General features: G+C 49.5%; 1 protein-coding gene and 1 non-coding gene across 2 annotated transcripts; both read right to left on the bottom strand.

The window, feature by feature from the left end:
- Positions 1-1,305: 1,305 nt before the first annotated feature.
- Positions 1,306-1,409, bottom strand: LOC120367058 (small nucleolar RNA U13). The gene has a single exon (XR_005581558.1). It is a non-coding gene; the product is annotated as a small nucleolar RNA U13 (small nucleolar RNA).
- A 3,024-nt stretch (positions 1,410-4,433) lies between these two features.
- Positions 4,434-13,861, bottom strand: GIP (gastric inhibitory polypeptide). The gene is made up of 6 exons (XM_039476671.1): positions 13,779-13,861; positions 11,256-11,362; positions 8,433-8,603; positions 7,070-7,162; positions 6,253-6,354; positions 4,434-4,601 (listed from the first exon to the last, which is right to left on the bottom strand). Exons 2-6 carry the CDS (start codon positions 11,339-11,341, stop codon positions 4,592-4,594), a joined length of 462 nt encoding a protein of 153 aa, XP_039332605.1. The 5' UTR covers positions 11,342-11,362; positions 13,779-13,861; the 3' UTR covers positions 4,434-4,591.
- Positions 13,862-15,313: the final 1,452 nt, after the last annotated feature.

Genomic DNA, 15,313 nt, shown 5'->3' with positions numbered 1-15,313 from the left:
GGAAAGAATGTGTGGATGTTTACAAGCTTCACGGTCTGTGATTTCTGCAACAGCATCAAGGGTTGTTTTGGAGGAAACTTGCAGTGAATAAGTGTTCCTACAGAAAGCGTAGTACATCAGATAGACACTTTGGAGGCACTTCTGGGTAAATCAGAAATCACAGGTCAGATTAGGATTTAAAATAGCCGGGCGCGGTGGCTCAAGCCTGTAATCCCAGCACTTTGGGAGGCCGAGGCGGGTGGATCACAAGGTCAAGAGATCGAGACCATCCTGGTCAACATGGTGAAACCCCGTCTCTACTAAAAATACAAAAAATTAGCTGGGCATGGTGGCAGGTGCCTGTAATCCCAGCTGCTCGGGAGGCTGAGGCAGGAGAATTGCCTGAACCCAGGAGGCGGAGGTTGCGGTGAGCCGAGATCATGCCATTGCACTCCAGCCTGGGTAACAAGAGTGAAACTCCGTCTCAAAAAAAAAAAAAAAAAAGGATTTAAAATAAAGTCCCTCTTGTGACCACACACCACTCATCTAATCCAGCTCATACAATCTCATGCATGCACCTCTTCCACGATGGTCCCTCAGCCTGCAGAGAAGGGAGTGCTGCAGTCATTCCCACGGCATGAGTGGACGGGTTGCATTAACTTGTTTTATACCTGTTAGCAGAGGCCATACCACCAATACACACAATGAAACCTGGCCAAGTGACTTTAGGAGCTTTACAGCTGGTCCTGCACCTTGTGTCTTTTGTGGGTTGATGGCCCATCCTGTGGATTAGAGAAGAGTACACAAGGGATCAAGGTGTTACTTTCCCGGCTTCTGGGGTGTCCTGCTGTCTTAGCTATGGATCTCCCAGTATATGCAGGTCACTGGGTGACAGAAGCTGCAGCACAGTTACCTGGGCCTCCCAGAGCAGAGGACAAGAAGCAGGACCGTGCTCTGACAGGGGCAAGAAACCCACTCCCTGATTTTTTTTTTTTTTTTTTTTTTTTTTTTTTTTTTTTGGAGAGGGAGTCTTGCTCTGTTGCCCAGGCTGGAGTACAATGGTGCAATCTCAGCTCACTGCAACGTCTGCCTCCCAGGTTCAGGCAATTCTCCCACCTCAGCCTCCAGAGTAGCTGGGATTACAGGCACTCCCCATCACGCCTGGCTAATTTTTTTTTAACTTTTGTACGAGGTTTCACCATGTTGGCCCAGCTGGTCTCAAACTCCTGACCTCAGGAATTTGATCCACCTGCCTTGGCCTCCCAAAGTGCTGGGATTATAGGCGTGAGCCACTGCACCTGGCTGAGACCTTTTTTTTTTTTTTCATCTCAGAATGGTAATGTAGCAACACTGTAAGAAGGCTCAAGGGTGGCACATCTCTCACATGCCCGTGAATACCCAGTCTTCCCACTCATGCACTACAAAAGGATCAGATCTTTTCTCTACACACAATTTTTTTTTTTTTTTTTATTAGCTAGGTGTGGTGGCACATGCTTGTAGTCCCAACTACTCCCAGCTTCTCGGGAGGGTGAAGTGGCAAGACTGCTTGAGCCCAGGAGCTGGGGGTTGCAGTGAGTTATGACTGCAGCACTGTACTCCAGCATGGGGATCACAGCAAGACTCTGTCCTAGAAAAACTAACAAACAAAACCACAAAAAAACTAGAAGTCTTTGTCACCAGACTTTAAGCTCTTTGGAGGCAAGGATTGTGTCTACTTTCTTATTTATTTATTTATTTATTTATTTTGAGATGGAGTTTCGCTCTTGTTACCCAGGCTGGAGTGCAATGGCGCGATCTCGGCTCACCGCAACCTCCGCCTCCTGGGTTCAGGCAATTCTGCCTCAGCCTCCTGAGTAGCTGGGATTATAGGCACGTGCCACCATGCCCAGCTAATTTTTTTTGTATTTTTAGTAGAGACAGGGTTTCACCATGTTGACCAGGATGGTCCTGATCTCTTGACCTTGTGATCCACCCGCCTCGGCCTCCCAAAGTGCTGGGATTACAGGCTTGAGCCACCGCACCCGGCCTCTTTCTCTTTTTATCATACTTTAAGTTCTGGGGAACATGCGCAGAGCGCGCAGGTCTGTTACGCAGGTTTACATGTGCATTGGTAGTTTGCCGCATCCATCACCGAACCACCTACATTAGGTATCTCTAATGCTATCCCTCCTCTATCTTCCCACCCCCTGCTATTTCTCCCCAGCCCCCCACCCCCTGACAGGCCCCAATGTGTGATGTTCCCCTCCCTGTGTCCATGTGTTTTCATTGTTCAACATCCACTTATGAGTGAGAACACGCAGTGTTTGGTTTTCTGTTCTTGTATCAGTTTGCTGAGAATGATGGTTTCCAGCTTTATCCATGTCCCTGCAAAGGACATGAACTCATCCTTTTTTATGGCTGCATAGTATTCCATGGTGTATATGTGCCACCTTTTCTTTCTTTCTTTTTGAGATAGAGTCTTGCTCTGTCACCCAGGCTGGAATGCAATGGCACAATCTCGGCTCACTCACTGCAACCTCTGCCTCCCGGGTTCAAGCCATTCTCCTGCCTCAGCCTCTCCAGTAGCTGGGACTATAGGCATGTGACATCATGCCGAGCTAATTTGGTATTTTTAGTGGAGATGGTGTTTCTCCATGTTGGTTAGGCTGGTCTTGAACTCCTGACCTTATGATCTGCCTGCCTCTGCCTCCCAAAGTGCTGGGATTACAGGCATGAACCACCTCGCCCAGCCTACATTTTCTTTATCTGGTCTATCATTAACGGGCATTTGGGTTGCTTCCAAGTCTTTGCTATTGTGAATAGTGCTGCAATAAACATATGTGTGCATGTGTCTTTATAGTAGAATGATTTATAATCCTTTGGGTATATATCCAGTAATGGGTTGCTGGGTCCAATGGTGTTTCTAGTTCTAGATCCTTGAGGAATCACCACACTGTCTTCCACAGTGATTGAACTAATTCACACTCCCACCAACAGAGTGAAAGCGTTCCTATTTCTCCACATCCCCTCCAGCATCTGTTGTCTCCTGATTTTTTAATGATGGCCATTTGAACTGGCAGACTGTGTCCGTTTTCTTCACTGCTGAGTATACCGTGTTGAACACAGCTCTGCCAATATCTACTTTCCAATAAGTGTTGGTAGAGTAAGTAGATGAGTTAACAGATGCAAATAAAAACCATGTTTCCTTTTTTTTTTTTTTTTGAAAACAAAGTCTCACTCTGCCGCCGGGCGCGGTGGCTCAAGCCTGTAATCCCAGCACTTTGGGAGGCCGAGGCGGGTGGATCACGAGGTTGAGAGATCGAGACCATCCTGGTCAACATGGTGAAACCCCGTCTCTACTAAAAAAATACAAAAAATTAGCTGGGCATGGTGGCGCGTACCTGTAATCCCAGCTACTCAGGAGGCTGAGGCAGGAGAATTGCCTGAACCCAGGAGGCAGAGGTTGCAGTGAGCCGAGATTGCACCATTGCACTCCAGCCTGGGTAACAAGAGCGAAACTCCGTCTCAAAAAAAAAAAAAAGTCTCACTCTGTCACCAGGCTAGATAGAGCACAGTGGTGCAATCTTGGCTCACTACAACCTTTGCCTCCTAGGTTCAAGCAATTCTTGCGCTTCAGCCTCCTGAGTAGCTGGGATTACAGGTGTGTGCCAACATGCCTGACTTTTTTTTTTTTTTTTTTTTTTTTGGTATTTTTAGTAGGGACAGGGTTTCATCACATTGGCCAGGATGGTCTCGAACTCCTGACCTCAAATGATCCACCCACCTCAGCCTTCCAAAGTGCTGGGATTACAGGCGGTGAGTCACCCCGCCCGGCCATATTTTCTTTTTCTTTTCCTTTCTTTTTTGACAGAGTCTTACTCTGTTACCTAGGCTAGAGTGCAGTGGCGCAATCTCAGCTCACTGCGACCTCCGCCTCCTGGGTCAAAGTGATGCCTCCTGGGTCAAAGTGATTTTTCTGCCTCAGCCTCTGGAGTAGCGGGGACTACAAGTGCCTGCCATCATGACCAGTTAATTTTTGTACATTTAGTAGAGATGGGATTTTGCCATGTTGGCCATGCTGGTCTCAAACTCCTGACCTCAGATGATCCGCCTACCTCGGCCTCCCAAAGCGCTGGTATGACAGGCTAGCACTACCGAACTCATTCCTTTTTTTTATTTTATTCTAAAAATGGGGTCTCAGGCTGGCACGATGGATCATGCCTGAGATCATGCCATTGCACTCCAGCCTGGACAACAGAGTGAGACTCCATTTCAAAAAAAAAAAAAAAAAAAAAAAGACGAGGGTCTCACTATGTTACCCAGCTGGTCTTGAACCCCTAGGGTTAAGCAATCCTCCAGCCTCAGCCTCCCAGAGTACTGGGATTACAGGCATATGCCACCATGCCTAGACCATATTTCTTTTCCATTGGGTGGTGCCAGCACATACAGAGATACACAAAGACAAACGTGCCCTGTTAGTGCTCAGTAGTCATTTGAATAAATTTTCACAATGGGCTCAACTTGTCTCAGCATAGACTTTATTGGTTTGGCTTTTCTTAGCTACTCCGGAGTGGGGCTGAGGCAGGAGCTAAGTGAAGGGCAGAATCCATTCCTGAGCTGGGTGTGGTCAGAGTCACCGAGACCTGGGAGAGTGGGGAAAGGAGAAGTGGTAGAAAGGAAGGTTGTTATGGCCTTGGAGTCAGCCAAGCACATTTCTCCTGGTACTCAGCCATTGTTGAATCCCTCCTACCTTTAAATCACCTTTTAAAAAATTTTTATTTTTATCATTTTACTTAGGTTTTTTTGTTTGTTTTTTTTCTTTTTTTTTTTTTTTTTTTTGCATTTTCACCATGTTGGCCAGGCTGGTCTTGAACTCTTTACCTCAAGTGATCCGCCCACCTCAGCCTCCCAAAGTACTGGGATCACAGGCGTGAGTCACCATGCCCAGCCAGTTTACTTAGTTTTGTTTTTTTTTTTTTTTTTTTTGAGACGGAGTTTTGCTCCTGTTACCCAGGCTGGAGTGCAATGGCGTGATCTCGGCTCACCGCAACCTCCGCCTCCTGGGTTCAGGCAATTCTCCTGCCTCAGCCTCCTGAGTAGCTGGGATTACAGGCACGTGCCACCATGCCCAGCTACTTTTTTGTATTTTTAGTAGAGACGGGGTTTCACCATGTTGAACAGGATGGTCTCGATCTCTTGACCTCGTGATCCACCCGCCTCGGCCTCCCAAAGTGCTGGGATTACAGGCTTGAGCCACCGCGCCCGGCTACTTAGTTTTTAAGAGACAGTCTCACTGTGGTGCCCAAGCTGGAGTGCAGTGACTATTTACAGGTGTAATCATAGATCACTGCAGTCTAGAACTCCTGGCCTCAAGCAAATGCTCCCATCTCTGCCCTGTCAAATTACCATTTTAATGATAAGTAATCAAAATAATTTACAAAAGTACAGAGACTGTTATCTACCTCCCTAAAGAGATTTTTGCACACTGTCTCCTCGCTGATTTGCTCACACTCCTGTCCCTTCTTCCCTTCCTGAGATTCCTGTCCCAGATTTGCCCCCTCAGTTTCTCCCCAGCTGCTCAGCATCAAAGTCTAAAGTGTTTTGGCTTCCATGCCTCCTGTCTGCATCATGAGATTCCTGTCTCACCCTTTAGTTGGACAGGTCTCTTCAAAACATTTAGTCCCTCAATTCTGGGACATAAGGAATGGACTGAAGAATTTTCTAGCTGGTGAGGTAGATTCAAGAGACCACTGAAGCCAGCAGTGGCTACAGAGAAAGGCAACATGGCTCCCACCACCAGGAAGGTGCCATGGCCCAATAGTACAGAGAAAGAACAGGATGGGGCTCGCTCGGTGGATAGGGACAGGCAGAACACAGGATGGGCTCACTCGCTGGGTAGGGACGGGCAGAACACAGGATGGGCTTGCTCACTGGGTAGGGACAGGCAGGGGAGAAGAGAGCAGCACCTCGCAGGAAGAGTGAGGAAGAACAAATAGTCATCAGAGCTGCTAACCTTGCTGAACTCTTACTACTCCTCAAATGTGGCCCTCAGGTCTCCGCTTGACTTGTCTTTTTTGTTGTTGTTTTTTTTCTTCTTTGTATTTTTCCACTTGCATTCTCTTATTTAAAGCTCACAACAATCCCTTGAAATGATTCTATACCTCTGATTTTAATGAAAACACTGGGGTTCAGAAAGACTAGTAATCAGCCAGCACATGGAGGGGCAAAGATCTGAAGCCATGTCTATTACCGAAGCTCAAGTTAGAACCGCTGTACGGCACCACGCTCCCCTACCTGAGCCTGCAGAGGTTTGTCTGATCCACCAAGCAGGCCAACAGCTCTTGAATCAGCAAGTCCCGAAGCAAATCTTCATTGCTGGGGTTCTTGGGTGTGGACCTGCAAAGGATCAGCCTCTGGCTGACTATTTTAGCCTGGGCCTCACCCAGAGAGAGTAAACATGGGGCTGGAGACACCGAGGGGCAGCCACGGATTGTGGAGGAGCTGACAGCTGCCTCTCCATTGGCTCAGCTATGAGATCTGGAGCCTTCTTTCTGCCAGCCCCATCCAGCGTGGCCTGCCTGGGGAATATGGACCCCTCACGCAGGAAGAGTCAAATAGCCTTCTGGTGTGAAATATTCCACCCATCTACCTCTGCAAGTGCTGCAGAACGCAGAGAGTACTTTGGGCACACTCACTCTTTGAAATGACCTGTGCCATTCAGAGAGGGGATAACTGGTTTCAGGGGAGTGAGCCAGGGAAGATCCCCCTTTCTTTCACAAACAGCCTTCTCAAGGTGGCAAGGCCAGGACCTGAGTCTCTTCTTTCCCGGCCTTCTCCTGACAGGGACTCTGCTATGCATGAAGTCATCAATCTTAGAAACCCTGTCCCTGAAACTCCTCCTAGCACCCCTCCCCTGTTCCTCCAAGGCTTCTTCCTTAAGCTCCGGCTGACCTCCAGGAGTTTGCTCAATGAAGACCCCTCTTTGAACTCTGAGAGGAAGAGGATGCTTATCACAGGTCCTTGCCCTGCTCTGGGGTCAGGGAGAGGGAACATCGAGGTGGGGGTGGGGTGGGAGGCTTGGCTCCTTCCCCTCCTCTGTGCCCTGACTCACCTCTGTGGCTCCACTGCCTCCTCCTCCTTCTTATTAGCTTGACTGGCCAGCTCCAGTGCCTCTGCCTCCCTCTGGGTGATGTTGTGCTTCCAGCTGGGAAGGTACAGATTAGAGAGTGGGTGGGCTGCAGAGACTCCAGTCTAGGGACACTTGAATTTTTTTTTTTTTTTTTTTTTTAAGATGGAGTCTCGCTCTTGTCACCCAGGCTGGAGTGCAATGGCACAATCTCGGCTCACCGCAACCTCCGCCTCCTGGGCTCAGGCAATTCTCCTGCCTCAGCCTCCTGAGTAGCTGGGATTACAGGCACGTGCCACCATGCCCAGCTAATTTTTTGTATTTTTAGTAGAGACGGGGTTTCACCATGTTGACCAGGATGGTCTCGATCTCTTGACCTCGTGATCCACCCGCCTCAGCCTCCCAAAGTGCTGGGATTACAGGAGTGAGCCACCGCGCCCGGCCATCACTTGAATTTTTTAGTACCTCAACCCCAAAAGCAGAGGATACCTTTCTCCACTCAACCCCCACACTGCTGGCCTTCAGCTGCCTCTACCAGTGAACAGCTTTTCAAAATCTACCATGCTGATAAGAGACGGCAGGGAAAGAGACTTGGCATAGAGCGGGAAGAAGGATGAGGGCAGTTGATCTTCATTTTTTATTTTATTTATTTATTTATTTTTGTGAGACAGGGTCTGACTGTATTGCCCAGGCTGGAGTGCAGTGGCACCATCTTGGCTTACTGCAACCTCTACCTCCCAGATTCAAGCCATCCTCCCATCTCAGCCTCCTGAGTACCTGAAACTATAATCACCACACCCAGCTAACTTTTGTACTTTTCGTTTACCATGTTGCCCAGGCTGGTCTCGAATTTGTGAGCTCAAACAATTCACCTACCACTGAGGCAGGTGGATCAGTTGAGGTCGGGAGTTAGATACCAGCCTGATCAACATGGAGAAACCCTGTCTTTACTAAAAATACAAAATTAGCCAGGCATGGTGGCTCATGCCTGTAATCCCAGCTACTTGGGAGGCTGAGGCAGGAGAATCACTTGAAATTGGGAGGCAGAGGTTGCGGTGAGCCGAGATCACGCCATTGCACACTCCAGCCTGGGCAACAAGAGCAAAACTCCGTCTAAAAAAAAAAAAAGAAGTAAAGGATTGGGAATAGTCCTGGTTCTACCCCTAGTCTGGACTGCTGCCCAAGTGAGGGTCCAGCTACCATGTCTAACTCCCATCCTTGCCTGGTGAAAGGTGCCACCTGGGGTTGTGCATCACGTGGCCTGTGTGGCCACAGCTGGTAGCCTCCTCTGAACTTACAAAGGTAGAGCCTGGCACAGGGAACAGGAGGAGTGCAATTAACGACTCACTCATTCTTCTTCCCCTTTTGGGCCAGCAGCCAGTTCACAAAGTCTTGTTGGTGAATCTTGTCCATGGCAATACTGTAGTCACTGATGAAAGTCCCCTCGGCGTACCTGGGGCTTCGAGGTTGAGGGCTGCTCACCTTAGCATGAGATCCAAGAGGCAGGGAGGGGAGAAGACTGGAATCAAGGGTGCAGAGAAGGGGCAGAAATGGGGGGGAAAATCACAATGCCAGGGTGAATGACTGTCACTCACTCGAAAACAAACCAGTCTGTTTCTATGGAGACTCTCTGTAGTCAATGCGTCCACTCCCCCACCCCACCCCAGGCTTTATCCTCAGCTCCAGGGTGCACTTCCTATAGCCTCAGTGTATATGGCTCTGGATTCTGGGCAAAAAGGGATCAGAGGGCTAGGTGAGGTGGCTCACGCCTATAATCCCAGCACTTTGGGATGCTGAGGCAGGTGGATCACCTGAGGTCAGGAGTTCGAGATCAGCCTGACCAACATGGAGAAACCCCGTCTCTACTAAAAATACAAAAATCAGCCGGGCATAGTAGCACATGCCTGTAATACCAGCTACTCCGGAGGTTGAGACAGGAGAATTGCTTGGACCTGGGAGGCAGAGGTTGCAGTGAGCTGACATAACACCATTGCACACCAGCCTGGGCAACAAGAGCAAAGAGCAGCCGGGCGCGGTGACTCAAGCCTGTAATCCCAGCACTTTGGGAGGCCGAGGCGGGTGGATCACGAGGTTGAGAGATCGAGACCATCCTGGTCAACATGGTGAAACCCCGTCTCTACTAAAAATACAAAAAATTAGCTGGGCATGGTGGCGCGTGCCTGTAATCCCAGCTACTCAGGAGGCTGAGGCAGGAGAATTGCCTGAACCCAGGAGGCGGAGGTTGCGGTGAGCCGAGATCGCGCCATTGCACTCCAGCCTGGGTAACAAGAGCGAAACTCCGTCTCAAAAAAAAAAAAAAAAAAAAAAAAGAGCAAAGAGCAGAACTCCATCTCAAAAAAAAAAAAGGGTTGTGCACCATGGCTCATGCCTGTCATCCCAGCACTTTGGGAAGCCGAGGCAGGTGGATCAGGAGTTTGAGACCAGCCTGACCAACATGGTGAAATGCTGTCTCTACTAAAAATATAAAAATTAGCCGGGTGTGATGGCGCATGCCTGTAAATCCTAGCTACTCAGGAGGCTGAGGCAGGAGAAGCCTCTCAGAAAAAAAAAAAATAATAATAATAACTGGCCGGGTGTGGTGGCTCATGCCTGTAATCCAAGCACTTTGGAGGCAAAGGTGGGTGGATCACCTGAGGTTGGGAATTCAAGACCAGCCTGACCAACATGGTGAAATCCCATCTTTAAAAATAATAATAATGCCGGGCGCGGTGGCTCAAGCCTGTAATCCCAGCACTTTGGGAGGCCGAGGCGGGTGGATCACGAGGTCGAGAGATCGAGACCATCCTGGTCAACATGGTGAAACCCCGTCTCTACTAAAAATACAAAAAATTAGCTGGGCATGGTGGCTCGTGCCTGTAATCCCAGCTACTCAGGAGGCTGAGACAGGAGAATTGCCTGAACCCAGGAGGCGGAGGTTGCGGTGAGCCGAGATCGCGCCATTGCACTCCAGCCTGGGTAACAAGAGCGAAACTCTGTCTCAGAAAAAAAAAAAATAATAATAATAATAATAATAATAATAACAATAAGCCGGGCGCAGTGGCTCAAGCCTGTAATCCCAGCACTTTGGGAGGCCGAGGCGGGTGGATCACGAGGTCGAGAGATCAAGACCATCCTGGTCAACATGGTGAAACCCCGTCTCTACTGAAAATGCAAAAAATTAGCTGGGCATGGTGGTGCGTGCCTATAATCCCAGCTACTCAGGAGGCTGAGGCAGGAGAATTGCCTGAACCCAGGAGGCGGAGGTTGCGGTGAGCCGAGATCGCGCCATTGCACTCCAGCCTGGGTAACAAGAGCGAGACTCCGTCTCAAAAAAAAAAAAAAAAACAAAAACAAAAAAAACAAAAAATTAGCAGGGCATGGTGGCGCGTGCCTGTAGTCCCAGCTACTCCGGAGGCTGAGGCAGGAGAATTGCTTGAACCTGGGAGGCGAAGGTTGCAGTGAGCCAAGATCATGCCGCTGCACTCCAGCCTGGGAGACGGAGAGACTCCATCTCAAAAAATAATAATAAGAAATCATTAATTAAAAAAGAAAAGAAGCAAACATGCATAAATAAATAGTTAAAGCATTCATTGGGAAGGGAGATTCTGTCATCTTCAGACAATTAGCCACGAGCAAGTCCCTCCTGAGAATGACCCACAGTTCTCTCACTGTAACAGTGGCACACAGTAAAGCCTTTCTGGCTCAGTGCTCACTTTGCACTCACACCTCCAGCAGGTATTTCCCTGGAGCTTCCTACCTCTTTTTTTTTTTGAGACGGAGTTTCGCTCTTGTTACCCAGGCTGGAGTGCAATGGCGCGAGATCGGCTCACCACAACCTCCGCCTCCTGGGTTCAGGCAATTCTCCTGCTTCAGCCTCCTGAGTAGCTGGGATTACAGGCACGTGCCACCATGCCCAGCTAATTTTTTGTATTTTTAGTAGAGATGGGGTTTCACCATGTTGACTGGGATGGTCTCGATCTCTTGACCTCGTGATCCACCTGCCTCAGCCTCCCAAAGTGCTCGGATTACAGGCTCAAGCCACTGCACCCGGCTGCTTCCTACCTCTTAGTCTAGATTCCCTCCCTTTCTCACCTCCCCCTTGAAACAAATCTGGAATCTGTCATCCCCCAGCCCCTCCTCTGCCCCATCCCTTCCCTCTCACCACTCCTACCGGGAATGACCCTCTTTCTTCTCTCCTAGTCCCACTGCCAGGAACAGGGACAGCAGCATTGGAGTGAAGGTCTTCATGGCCACCATCTTCCAGGGTTATTTCCTGAGCTAAGACAGAAAAGGGCCAGGTTGTGCTGAGAGAGCAACCAGTGGGGGCTCTGAAAGCTGAGGAGGAGCCAAACCCTGAGGTTTGAACCTTTTCTTTTTTATTTTTTGAGATGGAGTCTCGCTCTGTCACCCAGGCTTGAGTGCAGTGGTGCTATCTTGGCTCACTGCAACCTCCCCCTGCCAGGTTCAAGCAATTCTTCTGCCTCAGCCTCTCGAGTAGCTGGGACTACAGGTGTGTGCCACCACGCCAGGCTATTTATTTTTGTATTTTTAGTGGAGACGGGATTTCACCATGTTGGCCAGGCTGGTCTCGAACTCTTGACCTCATGATCCACCCACTTCGGCCTCCCAGAGTGCTGGGATTACAGGTATGAGCCACTGTGCCCAGCTAGTTTGGAACTTTTCTAAGTGGTTGGGGCAACACCTTGGGGGAAGGTGAGGGGTACTATGCACTGAAGTTAGTGACTAGAAGGGACACGAAACCTAAGAGGTGGACTAGGCTGGGTGCCATGGGTATGCCTATAATCCCAGCACTTAGGGAAGCCAAGGTGAGAGGATTCCTAAAAGTTCAAGAACAGCCTGGGAAACATGGTGAGACTCTATCTCTACAAAAATGTTACAAATTAGCCTGGGTGAGGCCTGGCGAGGTGACTCACACCTGTAATCCCAACACTTTGGGAGGCTGAGGCAGGTGAATCGCAAGGTCAGGAGATCGAGACCATCCAGGCTAACTTGGGGAAACCCCGTCTGTACTAAAAATACAAAAAATGGCCGGGCACGGTGGCTCAAGCCTGTAATCCCAGCACTTTGGGAGGCCGAGGCAGGTGGATCACGAGGTCGAGAGATCGAGACCATCCTGGTCAACATGGTGAAACCCCATCTCTACTAAAAATACAAAAAATTAGCTGGGCATGGTGGCGCTAATCCCAGCTACTCAGGAGGCTGAGGCAGGAGAATTGCTTGAACCCAGGAGGCGGAGGTTGTGGTGAGCCAAGATTGCGCCATTGCACTCCAGCGTGGGTAACAAGAGCTAAACTCCGTCTCAAAAAATAATAATAATAATAATACAAAAAAATACAAAAAATTAGCCTTAGCCAGGCATGGTGGTGCGCACCTGTAGTCCCAGCTACTCGGGTGGCTGAGGCAGGGGAATCATTTGAATCGAAGGCAGAGGTTGCAGTGAGCCGAGATCATGCCACTGTACTCCAGCCTGGGTGACAGAGTGAGACTCTGTCTCAAAAAAAGAAAAAAAAGGCCGGGCACGGTGGCTCAAGCCTGTAATCCCAGCACTTTGGGAGGCTGAGGCGGGTGGATCACGAGGTCAAGAGATCGAGACCATCCTGGTCAACATGGTGAAACCCCGTCTCTACTAAAAATCTAAAAAATTAGCTGGGCATGGTGGCACGTGCCTGTAATCCCAGCTACTCAGGAGGCTGAGGCAGGAGAATTGCCTGAACCCAGGAGGCGGAGGTTGCGGTGAGCCGAGATCGCGCCATTGCACTCCAGCCTGGGTAACAAGAGCGAAACTCTGTCTCAAAAAAAAAAAAAAAAAAAAAAAAAAAAGAACAGTGAGGAACCTTCCTCCCAAGCTCTGGAAAACAAAGCTAAACCTAGAGATAAGTGGGAGGCAGGAGCTGATCTCCTGCTTTGGTCACATGGGTGTTAAAGGAACCATTAGGGCTCACACCTGTAATCTCAGCAATTTGGAAGACCCAGGTGGGTGGATCACTTGAGATCAGGAGTTCAACAGCAGCCTGGCCAACATGGTAAAACGCTGTTTCTACATAAAAGACAAAAATTGGCCAGGTGTGGTGGTGCGTGCCTGTAATCTCAGCTATTCAGGAGGCTGAGAGACAAGAATCGCTTGAACCTGAGAGGCAGAGGTTGCAGTGAGCTGATATTGTGCCAGTGCACTCCAGCCTGGGTGACAGAGCGAGACTCCATCTCAAATAAATAAAATAAATAAAGGAACCATCAGCACTACCTTCTCATCTCTCTTTCTCTTTTTTTGAGACGGGCTTTTGTTCTGTCGCCCAGGCTGGAGTATAGTGGCACAATCGTGGCTCACTATAGCCTTGACCTCCTGGGCTCAGGCAATCCTCTCACTTCACCCTCTTGAGTACCTAGTACCACAGGCATGTACCACCATGCCCAGCTAATTTTTAAAATCATTTGTAGAGATCAAGTCTCAATCCATTGCCCAGGCTGGTCTAGAACTCCTGTGCTCAAGTGATCCTCCTATCTCAGCTTCCCAAAGTGTTGGGATTACAGGTGTGAGCCACCGCACCTGAGGATCTTCTCATTTCTCACATAGAGGAAGAGAAAGTAAGATGCCAGGGCTGCTGAGCATCTCAGAGTTGCCAAGAGCCACCTCCCCTCAGGTCATCTCATCCATCCCCGTCTCCACCTCTCTTACCAGACTTCCTTTCCAGCTCTTCCAGAAGAAGGACAGATAGGGGTGTCCTTCCCCTGCCTTCTGGACCTTCTTCTTAGCCTGCTGAAGAAATCAGGCCCCAGCTCCTTTATATCAGGCATAGACCTGCTAATTAGCCTAAAAGCATCTTATCTCAAGAAATTAAGCCCACAGCTCCTGCCACATTAAGTCCATTTTACACATAATAGAGTTGCCCTTTCCACCTGAACTCTGCTAATTGGTGATTAACATTTGGCTATCTCCAGCTGCTGTCTGGGGCCTGCCTGTGGGCAGGGTACCCTAAGTACCCCCTTTTTCTCCCTCCTCCTCCCTTCTGGGAACAGGGCCCACTACTATTCTTCTAACGCCCTACTTCCTTTATAGTTGCCCTCAGTTAGAAAGGGTACTTGTGGGGCAAGCACAATAACTGGTGCCTGTAAACCCAGCACTTAGGAGGCCAAGGCGGGCAGATCACCTGAGGTCAGGGGTTTAAGGCCAGCCTGGCCAACATGATGAAACATCGTCTCTACTAAAAATACAAAAATTGCCGGGCGCGGTGGCTCAAGCCTGTAATCCCAGCACTTTGAGAGGCCGAGGCGGGTGGATCACGAGGTCGAGAGATCGAGACCATCCTGGTCAACATGGTGAAACCCCGTCTCTACTAAAAATACAAAAAATTAGCTGGGCATGGTGGCACGTGCCTGTAATCCCAGCTACTCAGGAGGCTGAGGCAGGAGAATTGCCTGAACCCAGGAGGCGGAGGTCGTGGTGAGCCGAGATCGTGCCATTGCACTCCAGCCTGGGTAACAAGAGCGAAACTCCGTCTCAAAAAAAAAAAATAATAATAATAAAAAAAAATACAAATACAAAAATTGCTGGGCGCGGTGGCTCAAGCCTGTAATCCCAGCACTTTGGGAGGCCGAGGCGGGTGGATCACGAGGTCAAGAGATCGAGACCATCCTGGTCAACATGGTGAAACCCCGTCTCTACTAAAAATACAAAAAAAAAAAATTAGCTGGGCATGGCGGCGCGTGCCTGTAATCCCAGCTACTCAGGAGGCTGAGGCAGGAGAATTGCTTGAACCCAGGAGGCGGAGGCTGCGGTGAGCCGAGGTCGCGCCATTGCACTCCAGCCTGGGTAACAGGAGCGAAACTCCACCTCAAAAAAAAAAAAACCAAAAAACAAAAATTAACCAGGCATAGTGGTGCACGCCTGTAATCCCAGCTATTTGGGAGGCTGAGGCAAGAGAATCGCTTGAAGCTGGGCAGCGGAGGTTGCAGTGTGCCAAGATCGAGCTCACTGCACTCCAGGATGGGCGACAAAGCCAAGACTGGGGGCCAGGCGCCGTGGCTCATGCCTGTAATCACAGCACTTTGGGAGGCCAAGGTGGGTGGATCACCTGAGATCAGGAGTTCAAGACCAGCCTGGTCAACATAGTGAAAGCCCATCTCTACTAAAAATACAAAAACGCCGGGCGCGGTGGCTCAAGCCTGTAATCCCAGCACTTTGGGAGGCCGAGGCGGGTGGATCACGAGGTC

This window comes from Saimiri boliviensis, chromosome 17, assembly GCF_048565385.1.
Source record: "Saimiri boliviensis isolate mSaiBol1 chromosome 17, mSaiBol1.pri, whole genome shotgun sequence".
Classification (NCBI taxonomy): Eukaryota; Metazoa; Chordata; class Mammalia; order Primates; family Cebidae; genus Saimiri; species Saimiri boliviensis.
Note: the sequence above shows the minus strand (reverse complement) of the source record. Positions and strands in the feature narration are given on the sequence as shown.

What these genes read in the sequence shown, in the direction of transcription:
- GIP (XM_039476671.1), bottom strand. Translation starts at nt 11,341, where the DNA reads ATGGTGGCCATGAAGACCTTCACTCCAATGCTGCTGTCCCTGTTCCTG. An exon ending in AAGAAAGAGGGTCATTCCCG is followed by an intron (nt 8,604 to 11,255) that starts GTAGGAGTGGTG and finishes CCTTGATTCCAG; the next exon opens with TCTTCTCCCCTCCCTGCCTC. An exon ending in GAGGCAGTGGAGCCACAGAG is followed by an intron (nt 6,355 to 7,069) that starts GTGAGTCAGGGC and finishes GATCCTTTGCAG; the next exon opens with GTCCACACCCAAGAACCCCA.